The sequence below is a fragment of the Aptenodytes patagonicus genome, chromosome W, assembly GCF_965638725.1.
Source record: "Aptenodytes patagonicus chromosome W, bAptPat1.pri.cur, whole genome shotgun sequence".
NCBI classification, from domain to species: domain Eukaryota; kingdom Metazoa; phylum Chordata; class Aves; order Sphenisciformes; family Spheniscidae; genus Aptenodytes; species Aptenodytes patagonicus.
The window spans coordinates 22,212,773-22,233,678 of NC_134981.1; the positions used below are offsets into that span (position 1 = coordinate 22,212,773).

The following is a 20,906-nucleotide window of genomic DNA, read 5'->3' on the forward strand; positions in this document are numbered from 1 at the left end:
ACAATCCTTAGCAATTTTTCACATTTTGTATTTATGCACCAAAATCAGATGCTTAGTTATGTACAAACTAGACACATACTTAAGAGAGGACAGATGACATTGTTTCTGAGCATTGGTTGTTAGAGGAGTCATAGTTATAATACAACTTGGGTAGCTATGCATGCTTTTCTTTCAGTTTGAAACCTCCAATTCTTTAATTGCAGATCTTTGTCACTGGATTGCAATTTCATGGATATATCATTTAAGCATCATGCTACACAGGGCTCTGAAAGACAGGCAGTCTGAACACTTGTCTCATTTCTATGCATGATGTCCCCTTACAGAGTAGCTGAAGACTTAACTCCTCTAAGGATATGAAATCAGAAATGGTGTCTAACTCAATCCCACACATACCTAGTAAGTAAAAGCCCTTGAGATACACTAGCGAAACCTCTCAACTTACTATAGCCTCATGTGATTTATAATCCAAATGTATTTCTCTTGAATAAGCTAAACAAAGAAACAAACAGATTTACAGCAGAAAGTCTATAATGCACTCCATTTTGAAAATACAAACCTGAGCCTTAAGAACTCTAAAACAGTTTCAGAATGATGAAGGGTCATATAAACAAACAAAGATGCACTGAATGGCAAATAATAATTCTTATAGATTTATATTTATACATGAAAATGAGATTAATGAAACAATGTATTAACTGAAAAGAATAGCACAGGTAATTTAAAAAGTATAGTTTTCTTTGTTAAAGCATACTACAAGGAAAAAGACTTCAGGCAATATCATGCAGTGGACTAATTAGAAAAAGAAAGTAGGCCATCTTACAAAAATCATACTGTTTAATCAGGCCATGAAAGCAACGCAAGAGGAGCAGCAGAACACTGCAAGTTGTTGAGTCAGATTTCTTAGACAGATGACAGGCACAAGTATCAAAGAAGGATTAGATTCTATCACAGTATGACAACGATGCTATCCATAAGAAAAAAGTAGGGCATTTATACACACTCTCTCATTTTGGTGCTGAAATTTTAATACTGTTTCACAGTTAAAAGGCTATTTGAATTTTGCAGAGTGTGAAAAAATATCCATTGACTGATTACCAAAGTACCCAAGTTCAATTATTGTCTTCCTTAATGAACCTGTTACATCACAGTGAGGAATAAGAAAAATATTTCTCGTAAATTTCTTAATTTAAGGTGAGAACTAACACATTTAAAACCTTTTCATATTTCAGTCACACCCACATTCTGACAAAAATACACTTTCCTTTATGTGGAATAAATTAATACATTCTTGCTTTCTGGGACTGGAAGAGAAGGGAAAAGGATGGGAATAAAGCATTTTTCTGGTATGCTAAAAAAATCTATATAGAATGATAGAATCATAGAATGGTTTGGGTTGGAAGGGACCTTTAAAGGTCATCTAGTCCAACCCCCCTGCCGTGGGCAGGGACATCTTGAACTAGATCAGGTTTCTCAGAGCCCCGTCCAACCTCACCTTGAATGTTTCCAGGGATGGGGCATCCACCACCTCTCTGGGCAACCTGTTCCAGTGCTTCACCACCCTCAGCGTAACCAATTTCTTCCTTATATCTAGTCTAAATCTACCCCCCTTTAGTTTAAAGCCATTCCCCCTTGTCCTGTTGCAACAGGCCCTGCTAAAAAGTTTGCCGCCATCTTTTTTATAAGCCCCCTTTAAGTACTGATAGGCTGCAATAAGGTCTCCCCGAAGCCTTCTCTTCTCTAGTGTCCTGGTTTCGGCAGGGACAGAGTTAATTTCCTTCCTATTAGCTGGTACAATGCTGTGTTTTGGATTTAGGATGAGAACAAAGTTGATAACGCACCGATGTTTTAGTTGTTGCTAGGTAATGCTTACACTAGCCAAGGACTTTTTAGTTTCCCATGCTCTACCGACTGAGAAGGCTACAGGTGCACAAGAAGCTGGGAGGGGGCCAAAGAAACATTCCATACCATGTGACGTCATGCTCAGTACATAAACTGGGGAAAGCTGGCCAGGGGGGGCCCGCTGCTCGGGGACTGGCTGGGCATCGGTTGGCGGGTGGTGAGCAATTGTACTGTGCATCACTTCCTTTGTGTATTATTATTATTATTATCATCATCATATTATTATCATTTTATTTCAATTATTAAACTGTTTTTATCTCAACCCACGAGTTTTTCTAACTTGTGCTCTTCCAATTCTCTCCCCCATCCCACCGGGTGGGGGGGAGTGAGCGAGCGGCTGCGTGGTGCTTAGTTGCCGACTGAAATTAAACCACGACAGTCCTTTTTGGCGCCCAACGTGGGGCACGAAGGGTTGAGATAATAACAGATTAACCGGACTGTATTAAGGAACTTATATCTGTTAATAGTTGTGGGTCACAATGTTGGTTTCTCTGTTCTCGATATTGATTTGTATAATCTGCATCGTGCTCTTTTTTTTTTCTGTACATGTTAAAGATTGGTGTTGGGTTTTGCAGTTTCCTGTGGTCTGCAGTGAATAGTGATGTCTCGCTTGTGAGGTTTGTTTTTAGAACACTGACCTTGACCTTAGTGTGGTATGTAAACTTCGCAATGAAGCCGTTACTGTACCACGGAGACCATTTCGTGGAGACAACTAGCAATTGCAGTAACTTTTCTGAGAGTTTTTTTACGGAGGAAATACAGAATGGCAGTGTCACTACCTTCTTCTATGATGTTTCCTCCTTCATTACAGTAACTTCAATATTTTGAACAGCCTTGGGTAGTTAAGATACTTCTATTGGTACTTCTTGGGAATATTGTTTCGGTTTTGTCTAAAGTTGGTAAGCAATTTAAGAATATCATCCAGAGATCTGCCCCAAGGCTGGATAGTTATGAGTGGCAGGGTGTGTGGGACAAGATGGGCAAGTACCTAGGCCAATGGGCACCCCCAGTGTTTTGGAACTTCACCCCTGAGCAAGTGCAGAATCCTGAAAAGTTAGTAGAACATTTGGACAAAGTATGCTGTCACCCTGGCAACTCCAGAGAGATGCAGATCATTGCAACGTGCTGGGGCCTGGCCCATGCCTACCGAGCCCTGTTCAACACCATTCAGTACCCTCAAAGGGAAGAGAAGGTCTCTGGCTCTGACAGTAAAATGACACGCACTGCGGCCACTCCGACCCGGGCAACACGCCCTGCGGCCGCTCCGACCCCAGCGACACGCCGTGCAGCCACTCAGACTCCGGCAACAGGCCCTGCGGCCACTCAGACCCCCGCGACGTCCTGTGGCTGAACCAAAGAACCAGCCTGTGCCGGTATCAGTCACCCCTGTACACAAGAAGAAATTTTGGAAGCGGAAGTCGGCTCGTTTAGTAAGGGAGGAAGAAGCTTCTTCTAAAAGGGAACCGGAGGAAGAACTGTACGAGACAGATGACCCTGGAGAAGGGCCATCACAAGAACAGCAGGAGGAGAGCCGGAAGCTGATCGGGGAGGAGGAAGAGGAAGAACTCATAAACGAGGCAGTGACCACCCGATCTCTATCCCTGAGTGAGCTGCGAGATATACGAAAAGATTTCAGCCGCCGTCCAGGTGAGCATATTGTCACCTGGCTGCTCCGATGCTGGGATAATGGGGCCAGTAGCCTAGAATTAGAGGGTAAAGAAGCCAAGCAGCTGGGATCCCTTTCTAGGGAAGGGGGCATTGACAAAGCAATTGGAAAAGGGACACGAGTCCTCAGCCTTTGGAGGCGACTCTTGTCAAGCGTGAAGGAAAGGTATCCCTTTAAGGAAGATGTCATATGTTGCCCAAGCAAGTGGGCCACCATGGAGAAGGGTATCCAGTTTCTGAGAGAATTAGCTGTGCTGGAGGTGATTTATGATGACCTGAACAATGAACAACTATCCAAAGATCCAGACGAAGTCAAGTGCACACGACCCATGTGGCGGAAGTTTATAAGGAGCTCACCATCGTCATACGCCAATTCATTAGCAGTGATGACCTGGAAAGATGGAGAGGAACAAACAGTGGATGAATTGGCTAGTCAACTCCGGCAATATGAAGAAAGTCTCTCTTCCTCCATCATCTCGGCTGTGGAGAAACTGTCCCGGGAGGTCCAGCAACTCAGAGAGGATAGGTCCTACTCCTCACCTGTACGGACCAGTATCTCGGCTATTAGGAGTCAGCGTTCTTTTGCTCAAGAGAGAGAATATAAAGGGTACACACCACGGGGCACCCTGTGGTTTTATCTGCGTGACCACGGAGAGGACATGAGGAAGTGGGATGGGAAACCTACTGCAGCCCTAGGGGCAGGGGTACGTGAATTGCAAGGGAAAACAATCACAGAAAGGGGTTCTTCCAGGAAAATTGCTGCTCCAGTTTCCAGCGGGCAGTTCCCCAGAGAGAGTAGAAGGGCTGATCTTACTCTTGATCTTAATGAAGAAACTTCTGACTCGTACGTACAAGAAATGAGAAACGAGTACTGTGATGAGGACAAGAGGGGCCCTGCCTCCAGCCAGGGGGAGGAAAGGGACAACCGGGTTTACTGGACTGTGTGGATTCGATGGCCTGGCACATCAGACCCACAGAAGTATAAGGCTCTAGTAGACACCGCTGCACAGTGTACCCTAATGCCATCAAGCTATAAAGGGGCAGAACCCATCTGTATTTCTGGGGTGACGGGGGGATCCCAACAGCTAACTGTATTGGAAGCCGAAGTGAGTCTAACTGGGAATGGGTGGCAGAAGCACCCCATTGTGACTGGCCCAGAGGCTCCGTGCATCCTTGGCATAGACTACCTCAGGAGAGGGTATTTCAAGGACCCAAAAGGGTACCGGTGGGCTTTTGGTATAGCTGCCTTGGAGACGGAGGAAATTAAACAGCTGTCCACCTTGCCTGGTCTCTTGGAGGACCCCTCTGTTGTGGAGTTGCTGAAGGTTGAAGACCAACAGGTGCCAATTGCTACCACCACGGTGCACCGGCAGCAATATTGCACCAACCGAGACTCCCTGATTCCCATCCAGCAGCTGATTCGTCGACTGGAGAGCCAAGGAGTGATCAGCAAGACTCGCTCACCCTTTAACAGTCCCATATGGCCAGTGCAAAAGTCTAATGGAGAGTGGAGACTAACAGTAGACTATCATGGCCTAAATGAAGTGCCGCCGCCGCTGAGTGCTGCTGTGCCAGACATGCTAGAACTTCAATACGAATTGGAATCAAAGGCAGCCAAGTGGTATGCCACAGTTGATATTGCTAATGCGTTTTTCTCAATCCCTTTGGCAGCGGAGTGCAGGCCACAGTTTGCTTTCACTTGGAGGGGCGTTCAGTACACCTGGAACCGACTGCCCCAGGGGTGGAAACACAGCCCCACCATTTGCCATGGACTGATCCAGACTGCACTGGAACAGGGTGAGGCTCCGGAACACCTGCAATACAGTGATGATATCATCGTGTGGGGCAACATGATTCTAACACAGCAGGAGAAGTTTTTGAAAAAGGGAAGGAAATAGTCCAAATCCTCCTGAAGGCCGGGTTTGCCATAAAACAAAGTAAGGTCAAGGGACCTGCACAGGAGATCCAGTTTTTAGGAATAAAATGGCAAGATGGACGTCGTCAGATCCCAATGGATGTGATCAACAAAATAACAGCCAGGTCTCCACCAACTAGCAAAAAGGAAACACAAGCTTTCTTAGGCGTCGTGGGTTTTTGGAGAATGCATATTCCAAATTACAGTCTGATTGTAAACCCTCTCTATCAAGTGACCCGGAAGAAGAACGATTTCAAATGGGGCCCTGAGCAACGAGAAGCTTTTGAACAAATTAAACGGGAGATAGTTCACGCAGTAGCCCTGGGGCCAGTCTGGGCAGGACAAGATGTAAAAAATGTGCTCTACACCGCAGCCGGGGAGAACGGCCCTACCTGGAGCCTCTGGCAGAAAGCACCAGGGGAGACTCGAGGTCGACCCCTAGGGTTTTGGAGTCGGGGATACAGAGGATCCGAGGCCCGCTATACTCCAACTGAAAAAGAGATTTTGGCAGCATATGAAGGGGTTCAAGCTGCTTTGGAAGTGATCGGCACTGAAGCACAGCTCCTCCTGGCACCCCGACTGCCGGTGCTGGGCTGGATGTTCAGAGGGAGGGTCCCCTGTACACATCATGCAACTGATGCTACGTGGAGTAAGTGGGTCACACTGATCACACAACGGGCTCAAATAGGAAACCCCAGTCGCCCAGGAATCCTGGAAGTGATCATGGATTGGCCAGAGGGCAAAGATTTTGGAATATCGCCAGAGGAGGAGGTGACGCATGCTGAGGAGGCCCCAGTGTATAATGAACTGCCAGAAAATGAGAAGCAATATGCCCTGTTCACTGATGGGTCCTGTCGTCTTGTGGGAAAGCATCGGAGGTGGAAAGCTGCTGTATGGAGTCCTATGCGACAAATTGTAGAAACGGCTGAAGGAGAAGGTGAATCGAGCCAATTTGCAGAAGTAAAGGCCATCCAGCTGGCTTTAGACATTGCTGACCGAGAAAAGTGGCCAGTGCTCTATCTCTATACTGACTCATGGATGGTGGCAAATGCCCTGTGGGGGTGGTTGCAGCAATGGAAGCGGAGCAACTGGCAGCGCAGAGGCAAACCCATCTGGGCTGCCGCACTGTGGCAAGATATTGCTGCCCGGGTGGAGAACCTGGCTGTAAAAGTCCGTCACGTAGATGCTCACGTACCTAAGAGTCGGGCCACTGAAGAACATCAAGACAACCAGCAGGTGGATCAGGCTGCTAAGATTGAAGTGGCTCAGGTGGATCTGGACGGGCAACATAAGGGTGAATTATTTGTAGCTTGGTGGGCCCATGACACCTCAGGTCACCAAGGAAGAGATGCAACATACAGATGGGCTCGTGATCGAGGGGTGGACTTGACCATGGACACTATTGCACAGGTTATCCATGAATGTGAAACATGTGCTGCGATCAAACAGGCCAAGCGGTTAAAGCCTCTCTGGTATGGAGGACGATGGCTGAAATATAAATATGGGGAGGCCTGGCAGATCGATTATATCACACTCCCAGAAACCCGCCAAGGCAAGCGCCACATGCTTACAATGGTGGAGGCAACCCCCGGATGGCTGGAAACATATCCCGTGCCCCATGCCACTGCCCGGAACACTATCCTGGGCCTTGAAAAGCAAGTCCTATGGCGACATGTCACCCCAGAAAGAATTGAGTCAGACAATAAGAATCACCCAGACTAATGAAGAATAACTTCAGTGAAACCAAGCAAAGCACAGTGATGATGGTACCAGAACTGACTTCAACATGAAACAAACCAACACCGCACACGATCTCCATTTTTCCTGCCCTGAAAGATTATTATGACAAATGGAGCCCAAAGTCATGGACTAAATGAACTCACCGATCTTTTTAGAGGGATGGCCCACAGACGAAGGGAATGATATCTCTGTGTGTGTGTGTGTATATATATATATTGAAAAAAAGGGGGTGGTGATTAATGAAAATGTACTGGAAAATATGAGACTTGAGCATGACGCAGATGGTATAGAATAAGGGGTGGATATTGTCCTGGTTTCGACAGGGATAGAGTTAATTTCCTTCCTATTAGCTGGTACAATGCTGTGTTTTGGATTTAGGATGAGAACAAAGTTGATAACGCACCGATGTTTTAGTTGTTGCTAGGTAATGCTTACACTAGCCAAGGACTTTTTAGTTTCCCATGCTCTACCGACTGAGAAGGCTACAGGTGCACAAGAAGCTGGGAGGGGGCCAAAGAAACATTCCATACCATGTGACGTCATGCTCAGTACATAAACTGGGGAAAGCTGGCCAGGGGGGGCCCGCTGCTCGGGGACTGGCTGGGCATCGGTTGGCGGGTGGTGAGCAATTGTACTGTGCATCACTTCCTTTGTGTATTATTATTATTATTATCATCATCATATTATTATCATTTTATTTCAATTATTAAACTGTTTTTATCTCAACCCACGAGTTTTTCTAACTTGTGCTCTTCCAATTCTCTCCCCCATCCCACCGGGTGGGGGGGAGTGAGCGAGCGGCTGCGTGGTGCTTAGTTGCCGACTGAAATTAAACCACGACAGTCCTTTTTGGCGCCCAACGTGGGGCACGAAGGGTTGAGATAATAACAGATTAACCGGACTGTATTAAGGAACTTATATCTGTTAATAGTTGTGGGTCACAATGTTGGTTTCTCTGTTCTCGATATTGATTTGTATAATCTGCATCGTGCTCTTTTTTTTTTCTGTACATGTTAAAGATTGGTGTTGGGTTTTGCAGTTTCCTGTGGTCTGCAGTGAATAGTGATGTCTCGCTTGTGAGGTTTGTTTTTAGAACACTGACCTTGACCTTAGTGTGGTATGTAAACTTCGCAATGAAGCCGTTACTGTACCACGGAGACCATTTCGTGGAGACAACTAGCAATTGCAGTAACTTTTCTGAGAGTTTTTTTACGGAGGAAATACAGAATGGCAGTGTCACTACCTTCTTCTATGATGTTTCCTCCTTCATTACAGTAACTTCAATATTTTGAACAGCCTTGGGTAGTTAAGATACTTCTATTGGTACTTCTTGGGAATATTGTTTCGGTTTTGTCTAAAGTTGGTAAGCAATTTAAGAATATCATCCAGAGATCTGCCCCAAGGCTGGATAGTTATGAGTGGCAGGGTGTGTGGGACAAGATGGGCAAGTACCTAGGCCAATGGGCACCCCCAGTGTTTTGGAACTTCACCCCTGAGCAAGTGCAGAATCCTGAAAAGTTAGTAGAACATTTGGACAAAGTATGCTGTCACCCTGGCAACTCCAGAGAGATGCAGATCATTGCAACGTGCTGGGGCCTGGCCCATGCCTACCGAGCCCTGTTCAACACCATTCAGTACCCTCAAAGGGAAGAGAAGGTCTCTGGCTCTGACAGTAAAATGACACGCACTGCGGCCACTCCGACCCGGGCAACACGCCCTGCGGCCGCTCCGACCCCAGCGACACGCCGTGCAGCCACTCAGACTCCGGCAACAGGCCCTGCGGCCACTCAGACCCCCGCGACGTCCTGTGGCTGAACCAAAGAACCAGCCTGTGCCGGTATCAGTCACCCCTGTACACAAGAAGAAATTTTGGAAGCGGAAGTCGGCTCGTTTAGTAAGGGAGGAAGAAGCTTCTTCTAAAAGGGAACCGGAGGAAGAACTGTACGAGACAGATGACCCTGGAGAAGGGCCATCACAAGAACAGCAGGAGGAGAGCCGGAAGCTGATCGGGGAGGAGGAAGAGGAAGAACTCATAAACGAGGCAGTGACCACCCGATCTCTATCCCTGAGTGAGCTGCGAGATATACGAAAAGATTTCAGCCGCCGTCCAGGTGAGCATATTGTCACCTGGCTGCTCCGATGCTGGGATAATGGGGCCAGTAGCCTAGAATTAGAGGGTAAAGAAGCCAAGCAGCTGGGATCCCTTTCTAGGGAAGGGGGCATTGACAAAGCAATTGGAAAAGGGACACGAGTCCTCAGCCTTTGGAGGCGACTCTTGTCAAGCGTGAAGGAAAGGTATCCCTTTAAGGAAGATGTCATATGTTGCCCAAGCAAGTGGGCCACCATGGAGAAGGGTATCCAGTTTCTGAGAGAATTAGCTGTGCTGGAGGTGATTTATGATGACCTGAACAATGAACAACTATCCAAAGATCCAGACGAAGTCAAGTGCACACGACCCATGTGGCGGAAGTTTATAAGGAGCTCACCATCGTCATACGCCAATTCATTAGCAGTGATGACCTGGAAAGATGGAGAGGAACAAACAGTGGATGAATTGGCTAGTCAACTCCGGCAATATGAAGAAAGTCTCTCTTCCTCCATCATCTCGGCTGTGGAGAAACTGTCCCGGGAGGTCCAGCAACTCAGAGAGGATAGGTCCTACTCCTCACCTGTACGGACCAGTATCTCGGCTATTAGGAGTCAGCGTTCTTTTGCTCAAGAGAGAGAATATAAAGGGTACACACCACGGGGCACCCTGTGGTTTTATCTGCGTGACCACGGAGAGGACATGAGGAAGTGGGATGGGAAACCTACTGCAGCCCTAGGGGCAGGGGTACGTGAATTGCAAGGGAAAACAATCACAGAAAGGGGTTCTTCCAGGAAAATTGCTGCTCCAGTTTCCAGCGGGCAGTTCCCCAGAGAGAGTAGAAGGGCTGATCTTACTCTTGATCTTAATGAAGAAACTTCTGACTCGTACGTACAAGAAATGAGAAACGAGTACTGTGATGAGGACAAGAGGGGCCCTGCCTCCAGCCAGGGGGAGGAAAGGGACAACCGGGTTTACTGGACTGTGTGGATTCGATGGCCTGGCACATCAGACCCACAGAAGTATAAGGCTCTAGTAGACACCGCTGCACAGTGTACCCTAATGCCATCAAGCTATAAAGGGGCAGAACCCATCTGTATTTCTGGGGTGACGGGGGGATCCCAACAGCTAACTGTATTGGAAGCCGAAGTGAGTCTAACTGGGAATGGGTGGCAGAAGCACCCCATTGTGACTGGCCCAGAGGCTCCGTGCATCCTTGGCATAGACTACCTCAGGAGAGGGTATTTCAAGGACCCAAAAGGGTACCGGTGGGCTTTTGGTATAGCTGCCTTGGAGACGGAGGAAATTAAACAGCTGTCCACCTTGCCTGGTCTCTTGGAGGACCCCTCTGTTGTGGAGTTGCTGAAGGTTGAAGACCAACAGGTGCCAATTGCTACCACCACGGTGCACCGGCAGCAATATTGCACCAACCGAGACTCCCTGATTCCCATCCAGCAGCTGATTCGTCGACTGGAGAGCCAAGGAGTGATCAGCAAGACTCGCTCACCCTTTAACAGTCCCATATGGCCAGTGCAAAAGTCTAATGGAGAGTGGAGACTAACAGTAGACTATCATGGCCTAAATGAAGTGCCGCCGCCGCTGAGTGCTGCTGTGCCAGACATGCTAGAACTTCAATACGAATTGGAATCAAAGGCAGCCAAGTGGTATGCCACAGTTGATATTGCTAATGCGTTTTTCTCAATCCCTTTGGCAGCGGAGTGCAGGCCACAGTTTGCTTTCACTTGGAGGGGCGTTCAGTACACCTGGAACCGACTGCCCCAGGGGTGGAAACACAGCCCCACCATTTGCCATGGACTGATCCAGACTGCACTGGAACAGGGTGAGGCTCCGGAACACCTGCAATACAGTGATGATATCATCGTGTGGGGCAACATGATTCTAACACAGCAGGAGAAGTTTTTGAAAAAGGGAAGGAAATAGTCCAAATCCTCCTGAAGGCCGGGTTTGCCATAAAACAAAGTAAGGTCAAGGGACCTGCACAGGAGATCCAGTTTTTAGGAATAAAATGGCAAGATGGACGTCGTCAGATCCCAATGGATGTGATCAACAAAATAACAGCCAGGTCTCCACCAACTAGCAAAAAGGAAACACAAGCTTTCTTAGGCGTCGTGGGTTTTTGGAGAATGCATATTCCAAATTACAGTCTGATTGTAAACCCTCTCTATCAAGTGACCCGGAAGAAGAACGATTTCAAATGGGGCCCTGAGCAACGAGAAGCTTTTGAACAAATTAAACGGGAGATAGTTCACGCAGTAGCCCTGGGGCCAGTCTGGGCAGGACAAGATGTAAAAAATGTGCTCTACACCGCAGCCGGGGAGAACGGCCCTACCTGGAGCCTCTGGCAGAAAGCACCAGGGGAGACTCGAGGTCGACCCCTAGGGTTTTGGAGTCGGGGATACAGAGGATCCGAGGCCCGCTATACTCCAACTGAAAAAGAGATTTTGGCAGCATATGAAGGGGTTCAAGCTGCTTTGGAAGTGATCGGCACTGAAGCACAGCTCCTCCTGGCACCCCGACTGCCGGTGCTGGGCTGGATGTTCAGAGGGAGGGTCCCCTGTACACATCATGCAACTGATGCTACGTGGAGTAAGTGGGTCACACTGATCACACAACGGGCTCAAATAGGAAACCCCAGTCGCCCAGGAATCCTGGAAGTGATCATGGATTGGCCAGAGGGCAAAGATTTTGGAATATCGCCAGAGGAGGAGGTGACGCATGCTGAGGAGGCCCCAGTGTATAATGAACTGCCAGAAAATGAGAAGCAATATGCCCTGTTCACTGATGGGTCCTGTCGTCTTGTGGGAAAGCATCGGAGGTGGAAAGCTGCTGTATGGAGTCCTATGCGACAAATTGTAGAAACGGCTGAAGGAGAAGGTGAATCGAGCCAATTTGCAGAAGTAAAGGCCATCCAGCTGGCTTTAGACATTGCTGACCGAGAAAAGTGGCCAGTGCTCTATCTCTATACTGACTCATGGATGGTGGCAAATGCCCTGTGGGGGTGGTTGCAGCAATGGAAGCGGAGCAACTGGCAGCGCAGAGGCAAACCCATCTGGGCTGCCGCACTGTGGCAAGATATTGCTGCCCGGGTGGAGAACCTGGCTGTAAAAGTCCGTCACGTAGATGCTCACGTACCTAAGAGTCGGGCCACTGAAGAACATCAAGACAACCAGCAGGTGGATCAGGCTGCTAAGATTGAAGTGGCTCAGGTGGATCTGGACGGGCAACATAAGGGTGAATTATTTGTAGCTTGGTGGGCCCATGACACCTCAGGTCACCAAGGAAGAGATGCAACATACAGATGGGCTCGTGATCGAGGGGTGGACTTGACCATGGACACTATTGCACAGGTTATCCATGAATGTGAAACATGTGCTGCGATCAAACAGGCCAAGCGGTTAAAGCCTCTCTGGTATGGAGGACGATGGCTGAAATATAAATATGGGGAGGCCTGGCAGATCGATTATATCACACTCCCAGAAACCCGCCAAGGCAAGCGCCACATGCTTACAATGGTGGAGGCAACCCCCGGATGGCTGGAAACATATCCCGTGCCCCATGCCACTGCCCGGAACACTATCCTGGGCCTTGAAAAGCAAGTCCTATGGCGACATGTCACCCCAGAAAGAATTGAGTCAGACAATAAGAATCACCCAGACTAATGAAGAATAACTTCAGTGAAACCAAGCAAAGCACAGTGATGATGGTACCAGAACTGACTTCAACATGAAACAAACCAACACCGCACACGATCTCCATTTTTCCTGCCCTGAAAGATTATTATGACAAATGGAGCCCAAAGTCATGGACTAAATGAACTCACCGATCTTTTTAGAGGGATGGCCCACAGACGAAGGGAATGATATCTCTGTGTGTGTGTGTGTATATATATATATTGAAAAAAAGGGGGTGGTGATTAATGAAAATGTACTGGAAAATATGAGACTTGAGCATGACGCAGATGGTATAGAATAAGGGGTGGATATTGTCCTGGTTTCGACAGGGATAGAGTTAATTTCCTTCCTATTAGCTGGTACAATGCTGTGTTTTGGATTTAGGATGAGAACAAAGTTGATAACGCACCGATGTTTTAGTTGTTGCTAGGTAATGCTTACACTAGCCAAGGACTTTTTAGTTTCCCATGCTCTACCGACTGAGAAGGCTACAGGTGCACAAGAAGCTGGGAGGGGGGGCAGAGCCAAACTGGCCAAAGGGACATTCCATACCATGTGACGTCATGCTCAGTACATAAACTGGGGAAAGCTGGCCGGGGGGGGCCGCTGCTCGGGGACTGGCTGGGCATCGGTTGGCGGGTGGTGAGCAATTGTACTGTGCATCACTTCCTTTGTGTATTATTATTATTATTATCATATTATTATTATCATAATTTTATTTCAATTATTAAACTGTTTTTATCTCAACCCACAAGTTTTTCTAACTTGTGCTCTTCCAATTCTCTCCCCCATCCCACCGGGGGTGGGGGGGGAGTGAGCGAGCGGCTGTGTGGTGCTCAGTTGCCGACTGAGGTTAAACCACGACATCTAGGCTGAACAACCCCAACCCCCAACTCTCTCAGGTTTTTTTCATAGGAGAGGTGTTCCAGCCCTCTGATCATTTTCATGGCCCTCCTCTGGACCCAGTCCAACAGGTCCATGTCTTTCTTGTACTAGGTACCCCAGAGCTGGATGCAGTACTCCAGGTGGGGTCTCACCAGAGCAGAGTAGAGGGGCAGAATCACCTCCCTCGACCTGCTGGCCACGCTCCTTTTGATGCAGCCCAGGATACGATTGGCCTTCTGGGCTGCGAGCGCACATTGCCAGCTCATGTCCAGCTTTTCATCCACCAGTACCCCCAAGTCCCTCTCTGCAGGGCTGCTCTCAATCTCTTCATCCCCCAGCCTGTATTGATACTGGGGGGTGCCCTGACCCAGGTGCAAGACCTTGCACTTGGCCTTGTTGAACCTCATGAGGTTCACACAGGCCCACTTCTCCAGCTTGTCTAGGTCCCTCTGGATGGCATCCCATCCCTCAGGCATGTCGACCGCACCACTCAGCTTGGTGTCGTCCGCAAGCTTGCTGAGGGTGCACTCGATCCCACTGTCCATGTCATTGATGAAGATATTAAACAGTACTGGTCCCAATACGGACCCCTGCGGGACACCACTCGTCACTGGTCTCCATCTGGACACCAAGCCGTTGACCACTACTCTCTGGATGCGACCATCCAGCCAATTCCTTATCCACCAAACAGTCCACCCATCAAATCCATACCTCTCCAGTTTAGAGAGAAGGATGTTGTGAGGGACCGTGTCAAAGGCCTTACAGAAGTCCAGACAGACGACATCCGTAGCTTGTCCACTGATGTAGTCCCTCCATCATAGAAGGCCACTAGGTTGGTCAGGCAAGACTTGCCCTTGGTGATGCTTGGTGAAGCCATGCTGGCTGTCTTGAATTACCTCCCTGCCCTCCATGTGCCTTAGAATAGCTTCCTGGAGGATCTGTTCCATGATCTTCCCAGGCACAGAGGTGACGCTGACAGGTCGGTAGTTCCCAGGGTCCTCCTTTTTTCCCTTTTTAAAAATGGGTGCTATTTTTTATTTTTTATTTTTTAAATTATTGCTTTTTTATTCTTTACAAAAGCTTGTGTCGAGGGCTGATTCTCAACAGATCGCAGCACAGGAGCAGTTCTGCTACGTATGAAACCCTGACCCAGAATCAGGTCATCTACGAATGATTTAGCGCCGGATACCCCATGATCATGCAGTACGTGATGGGGGAGAGGCAGCACCGCATCTGTCCACCCCTCCAGTCCCAAACACGAGCAGCGCTTCATACCGGGCCCGCCCTGTATGGGGTGGGCAGCCAGCTGTCGTGAGCCCACTGAGGTGCCGGTGGCGCTGCGGTATCGCTACATCTAGGTGGGATTCTGACTTAGAGGCGTTCAGTCATAAGCTCGCAGATAGTAGCCTCACGCCAGTGGCTCCTCAGCCAAATGCATACACCAGGGGTCTGAATCTGTGGTTCCTCTCGTACTGAACAGGATTACTATTGCAACAGCACATCATCAGTAGGGTAAAACTAACCTGTCTCACAATGGTCTAATAGACAGGATACAGCTTACTGAAAGCCAAAACTAAGCTGCCCAGATGGGTGCTAAAGCTCCAAGACAGGCTGGATCCACCCAAGAGCTAGAGGAACACAGGCCTAAGGCTGCTGGAATGTGCCACAAGTTTTTGTATGTATGACTTGAAAAAATGCTTTGAATTACAGTTATGAACATATTTCAAACTGAAAACCAAAATGTTTCAGAAGTTTTTCACTGATGTTAATAAGGAACATAAATAGTTTAGCAGTGAGGTAGAAGAACCATCTTCAAGACAATGAGGAGTTTTAGAACTTTTACCTCCACGTTTACCTCCAAAACTTTTTGTTTTGAAAGTAAAAACTTGAAAAATGAAGACAGCTTTATGAGCAAGTTCTTTTTCATAAGAGTTGAAAAAAAGTCATGGAATAATATCATTCCAGTTATTTCAAAGTAGTAGGAGAGCCCAAGTCAGAAGGGAAATTTTCAGTCCATATGTTCCATTCAGTTTGGAACATGTGAACAACAAAGGACAAGACTGTATACTCTGAAAGCCCAGGAAGATATTCTTCCATCTTCTAAAGAAGATGGCCAAGTTATAAATAATTTAACACACTAACATCCATGCAAAATTGTGAAAGTGAGGTTTCTCTTTAATCTCCTTCTCCTAAAAAGACTATTTCAATGTATTTTTTTTTTACATTTACCAGAAACCAAAATGTTCACAAAGACTAGGACCCTATTTATAGCACACATTACAGTCTTAAATTCATCTCTCTCTACCCCATTAAGTAGGATGCATTTTATGCTGCAAGCTATTTGCACTACTATTTTTCCTTGTGTCATTCATGTTCCACTCTACGTTCCATACTTGGACTCTAGTTAAAAAACACAATACTGGTAGTGTGATTCTGTTAGATCAATACACCGAGAAAAATAATTATCATCGCATCTGACACCCTACCTCCTGACACCTTGCCCCTTGACTGACATTGGCAGCGTAGACAAGGTGCCACCCACATTATTAATGTGAGGTATGATTCTCTCAAATCACACTACCATTGGTGGAGCCAAGGGGCGGTGTAACTCTTACCCGCATTCAAAAGGCATTTGCACGATTGGCTGTTGCTGTCAGATAACCCGGACACCAAATGTCGTCGGCAGTCCACCAGGGCCATGGCATCGCTTATGATCCTGTGTTCACTATTGGTGATTGGGTGAGTTGCTATATGGGGGAATTGTTGCTCATCTTTCTTACTTCCTCAATAAAGCTTTGTTTTATAACGTGTTGTCAGACTCCATTACTGTTCAGACCACAACATCAAAGATATATGTCTTACAAAACAAAATAAAAATTCTGATACCCGCCAAGTTAAAAGAACACAAAAATAAACAGAATACAAAAATAAATGACAAGATGTATTCATTATATAAGCAACTGAAAATTTCTTCTTTGTAACAGCTGTACTTTTTAAGGAGATAGCTGATGATATAAATAATGCGATGAGATTTCTTTCTTTTATGGGAAAATTATAAATTTAAAAGCTTTCAGAGCTCCCAGTCTTTCTTAAAAAAATTAATACTGAAGAAAGTTGAGAATACAATCATGACTGCCCAGGGACATCTGTTTTACCTTTTGATGTCAACCCTTCTCTTAAACAATGAAATCAACATATATACACAGTCATGAAGAACATTAAAATGCTTTCTTTTTTTCATCTAACTTTTGTAAATTAATGTTAAAAATTTGCATAGAACAGTGCTGGTGAGTAACTCATGTAGGTTTGATGAATAACGGGAATAGTCTTCATGAAAGAAAAAAATCCAAATATTAAATTCCCCCCCTACTTGGTAAAACTGTATACAAAACTCTGTGTACTACTGCATTTTGCCTGCTTAGTTCATATATCACCACCCGCAAGTTTCTTACTTCTGTTATTCTTTGAAATAGCAATACAGGTAGAAAATATAAGCCAATATAAATCTTATACTTTAAGTCAATGGAATGAAGTTTACTACTTTAGTGTCTGTTCTAGCAAAGAATCTATGAATTTTGTTTTAATTCTCACTGTCTATTTTTATGGCTCTGCTACACAACACTAACTATGCAAATAGCTAAAATAAGAACATTTCTCTACAGGCAACTATTCCACTTTTAACACAAAATAGATAGGTTCCACTGACCCTCCATGGAGGAGATCAGTTTGTGTCATATTATTTGAGGATTAGCCTCTTAATCCCTGTAGAACTTCTCATTTCATTATATGTAGTTGCATACAACTACTGGTAGACATTTGGAAACAGCCAGGACTGGACAAGCCAGTCTGCTTGAAAGATATCTTGAAAGAACTAACAACTTCGAGTTTTGCTGTTTAGCATGAAGTATTCAATCTATCATTACGCTTTACTGGTCCAACAAATTTAATATCCAAATAATTATGTAAAAACACACATTTCTACTGAAGCTCTCTACGAACTTGTGCTTTAATCAAATTTTAAATAATATTTAAAATTTAAAATTAATTTTAGTGAAATTATTTTTTCTTTAAAAATGGTGATTTATGCTGATGCTTGCTTACCTCATTGTCTGACTCCACAAGCACTTGATCATATTCACTAAGAGCTACTAGGAACATGATAGATGTGACATTTTCAAAGCAATGTATCCATTTTCTTCTTTCTGATCGTTGGCCTCCTACATCCACCATTCTGCAAAATTAACAATGACCACATCAACTCCACAAATACCTTAGCAGATAAACATACAATCACATACGGAACACTGAATTCAAGAATTTAGTTGAAAACACAATTTGGTTTGTTTTTCTTAAAAATTTTACCATTCGTATTGAAGACCAATGGAATGTGTTGTAAGTAAACAGGTTATTCTGTTTGCTTTTTAGTCTGATGTGCTTTCTGAATTTGAATTATTATGGGTCTCAAAGCCCTCAAATTTCTGATATTCAAAACTCTCATGATTCTGAGCCACGATTCTAGAATGTATGCCCTGTATATTCAGCAGAAACACATGTCCACAGAATGAAGTTGGTGGTCTGCCTTTCTCCCAAGAAATTACCAGAGTCAAAATTCAAAACTTGTCAAGGCTGCCTAATTTTAAGAGTATAAATAGAATACAATCTGTATTTATTAAAGTTGTTAATAGTCAAAATAAAACCTCAAATTTGCTGGCAGAGTGTGCTCCAAATTCATTATGGGTCTCAATGTAACTAGATACTCGGGTGTCTAACTTGAAATTGTAATTGCATAGTTATTCTTTAAGCAATTGTATTTGCACTCAAAATGAGCTGTGGGAAAAATTATTTGTAGGAGTGGTATTAAACTTACAAAATGTCACTTCTCGCTAAAAATCAAGTACAGAAGTGGTACCTTTACATTTCATAATTTATTATTCATAATAAAACTGATATACTCATTTTATTGAAAAATGACTTCCAGTTTTTCTATCAATAATAACTACCTTCAGAAAAAGACAAATCTGTTTGTCTCTCATCCTCTTGACATCTTTAACAACAGCTGCTAATTATATATGAAGAAAAACATGAAAGTAAAATGAACAAGCTCAAATTTTAAATACATTGAATAATTTGTACTTTTAACCGATATCCTATACATGGTATTACTAATGTAAAAGGAAACAAAAGAAACAAAGCAAATGGGTGTTAAACTTTTTTCTACCTGAAAATGATGCTTTGTAAGTCGAATGGATATTCAATGATCCCTGTTGTTGGGACTCGAACTCTAAGCACATCTTGCTGAGTTGGCAGATAGGCCGAATCCGCTATGCGGTCCAAGTCATTAAGATAACTATAGATGGGGAGAAACAACAGGAATGCAAGACAGTGATACCATAATCCCACTGAGGAAAAGAGAAAGGAAGACTTGGGAAAAGAAATGGGGTGTGGGATAGGAAGAAGTGCGACAGAAAAAAAGAGCAATATTGACATAAAAGAGGGAAGGAAATATAAAGGAGTGCTCCATTCTCCCTTCCTGGTCATTTTCATAGCTTCAAGTAAATTCTACAAAAGGACAGCATGATTATTATGCTTTTCATATAAATTTGGGCTGGAATTCAGTTTTTAATGCAATTTGTACATTCTTGCTCTGAAGCAAAGGAATAGAGATTTATTTTAACTTTCTTCTCATGACCATATTTTATGTTACTTAATTTCACACTTTTGCAGGAGATTAGCCACACTTCCTGTTACCATATTAGTAGATATAACTTTCCATTCTTCTATCAACTTAGAGGGAATTAAACATATTTCTGAAAATCAGACTGAAAGCTTTACCTGCATCAGCAACACAAAATTCCTTTCAAGATACTCTAAAATCAATAAAATCTCCTTATATTTCTGTTTAAAACTCATGTCCCCTCTGATACAAAATAACATAATTAATTTAAAAAAAAAAATCATCATTGGGTAAGTGCATGTATCATCTGATTGACATCAGGGTCTTTCTGCTCTACTGTACCCACTGCTTTGTACCACATCTAAATATTTTACAATATAGCAGAAATTAATTGTTTCTCTTTAGTCATGTACAATCCAAAAATGCCAGTGGAACAAATCAACACACTTATGCTCAGTATCATTATAATGACTTTTGTATTAACTGCATAACAGTATACTTTTAAGCCTCTAGAACTGCATACACAAAACCAAGACATTTTCCATTAGGAGGGATGGGATGATGGTTTGATTTTTTTTTAAATAACTTACTTATTGGGTTGACAGAATATTTTGAAATGCTGAGCGGGGAATATGGAAAGTGTAAATGAACAGAAATGAAAAGAAAAGACAACTGGAATGCCATTATTATTTAAACACACACTACCAGCACACACAATTTTCAAATATAATTATTATAGCTGTTACAGTAACACAGAATATTTAGAATTTCATTTATTGAGAACAGAACAGAATAGAATAGTTCCAGTTGGAAGGGACCTACAAGGATCATCCAGTCCAACTGCCTGATCACTTCAGGGCTGACCAAAAGTTAAAGCATGTTGTTAAGGGCACTGTCCAAATGCCTCTTAAACACTGACAGGCATGGGGCATCGACCACCTCTCTAGGAAGCCTGTTCCAGCATTTGACCACCCTCTCGGTAAAGAAGTGTTTCCTAATGTCAAGTCTGAACCTCCCCTGGTGCAGCTTTGAACCATTCCCACGCATCCTGTCACTGGATACCAGGGAGAAGAGATCAGCACCTCCCTCTCCACTTCCCCTCCTCAGGAAGCTGTAGAGAGCAATGAGGTCACCCCTCAGCCTCCTTCTCTCCAAACTAGACAAACCCAAAGTCCTTAGCCGCTCCTCATAGGATATGCCCTCCAGCCCTTTCGCCAGCTTTGTTGCCCTCTGCTGGACGCATTCCAGGACCTTCACATCCTTCTTAAATTGTGGGGCCCAGAACTGCACACAATACTCAAGGTGAGGCCGCACCTTTGATAACCCTTTGATAAAGGGTTTATCATAGTT

At 44.9% G+C, this 20,906-nt stretch overlaps 1 protein-coding gene across 1 annotated transcript in view; it reads right to left on the reverse strand.

Annotated features, from left to right (window-relative positions):
* LOC143171939 (guanine nucleotide-binding protein G(q) subunit alpha) overlaps positions 1–20,906 on the reverse strand; it is a 152,450-nt gene that overhangs the window by 23,823 nt on the left and 107,721 nt on the right. Inside the window, exons 4-5 of the mRNA XM_076361125.1 lie at positions 19,101–19,229; positions 17,984–18,113 (exon numbers count right to left, since the gene is read on the reverse strand). Of these exons, the coding sequence (XP_076217240.1) occupies positions 17,984–18,113; positions 19,101–19,229 (259 nt within the window). The remainder of the gene's footprint in view (positions 1–17,983; positions 18,114–19,100; positions 19,230–20,906) is intronic.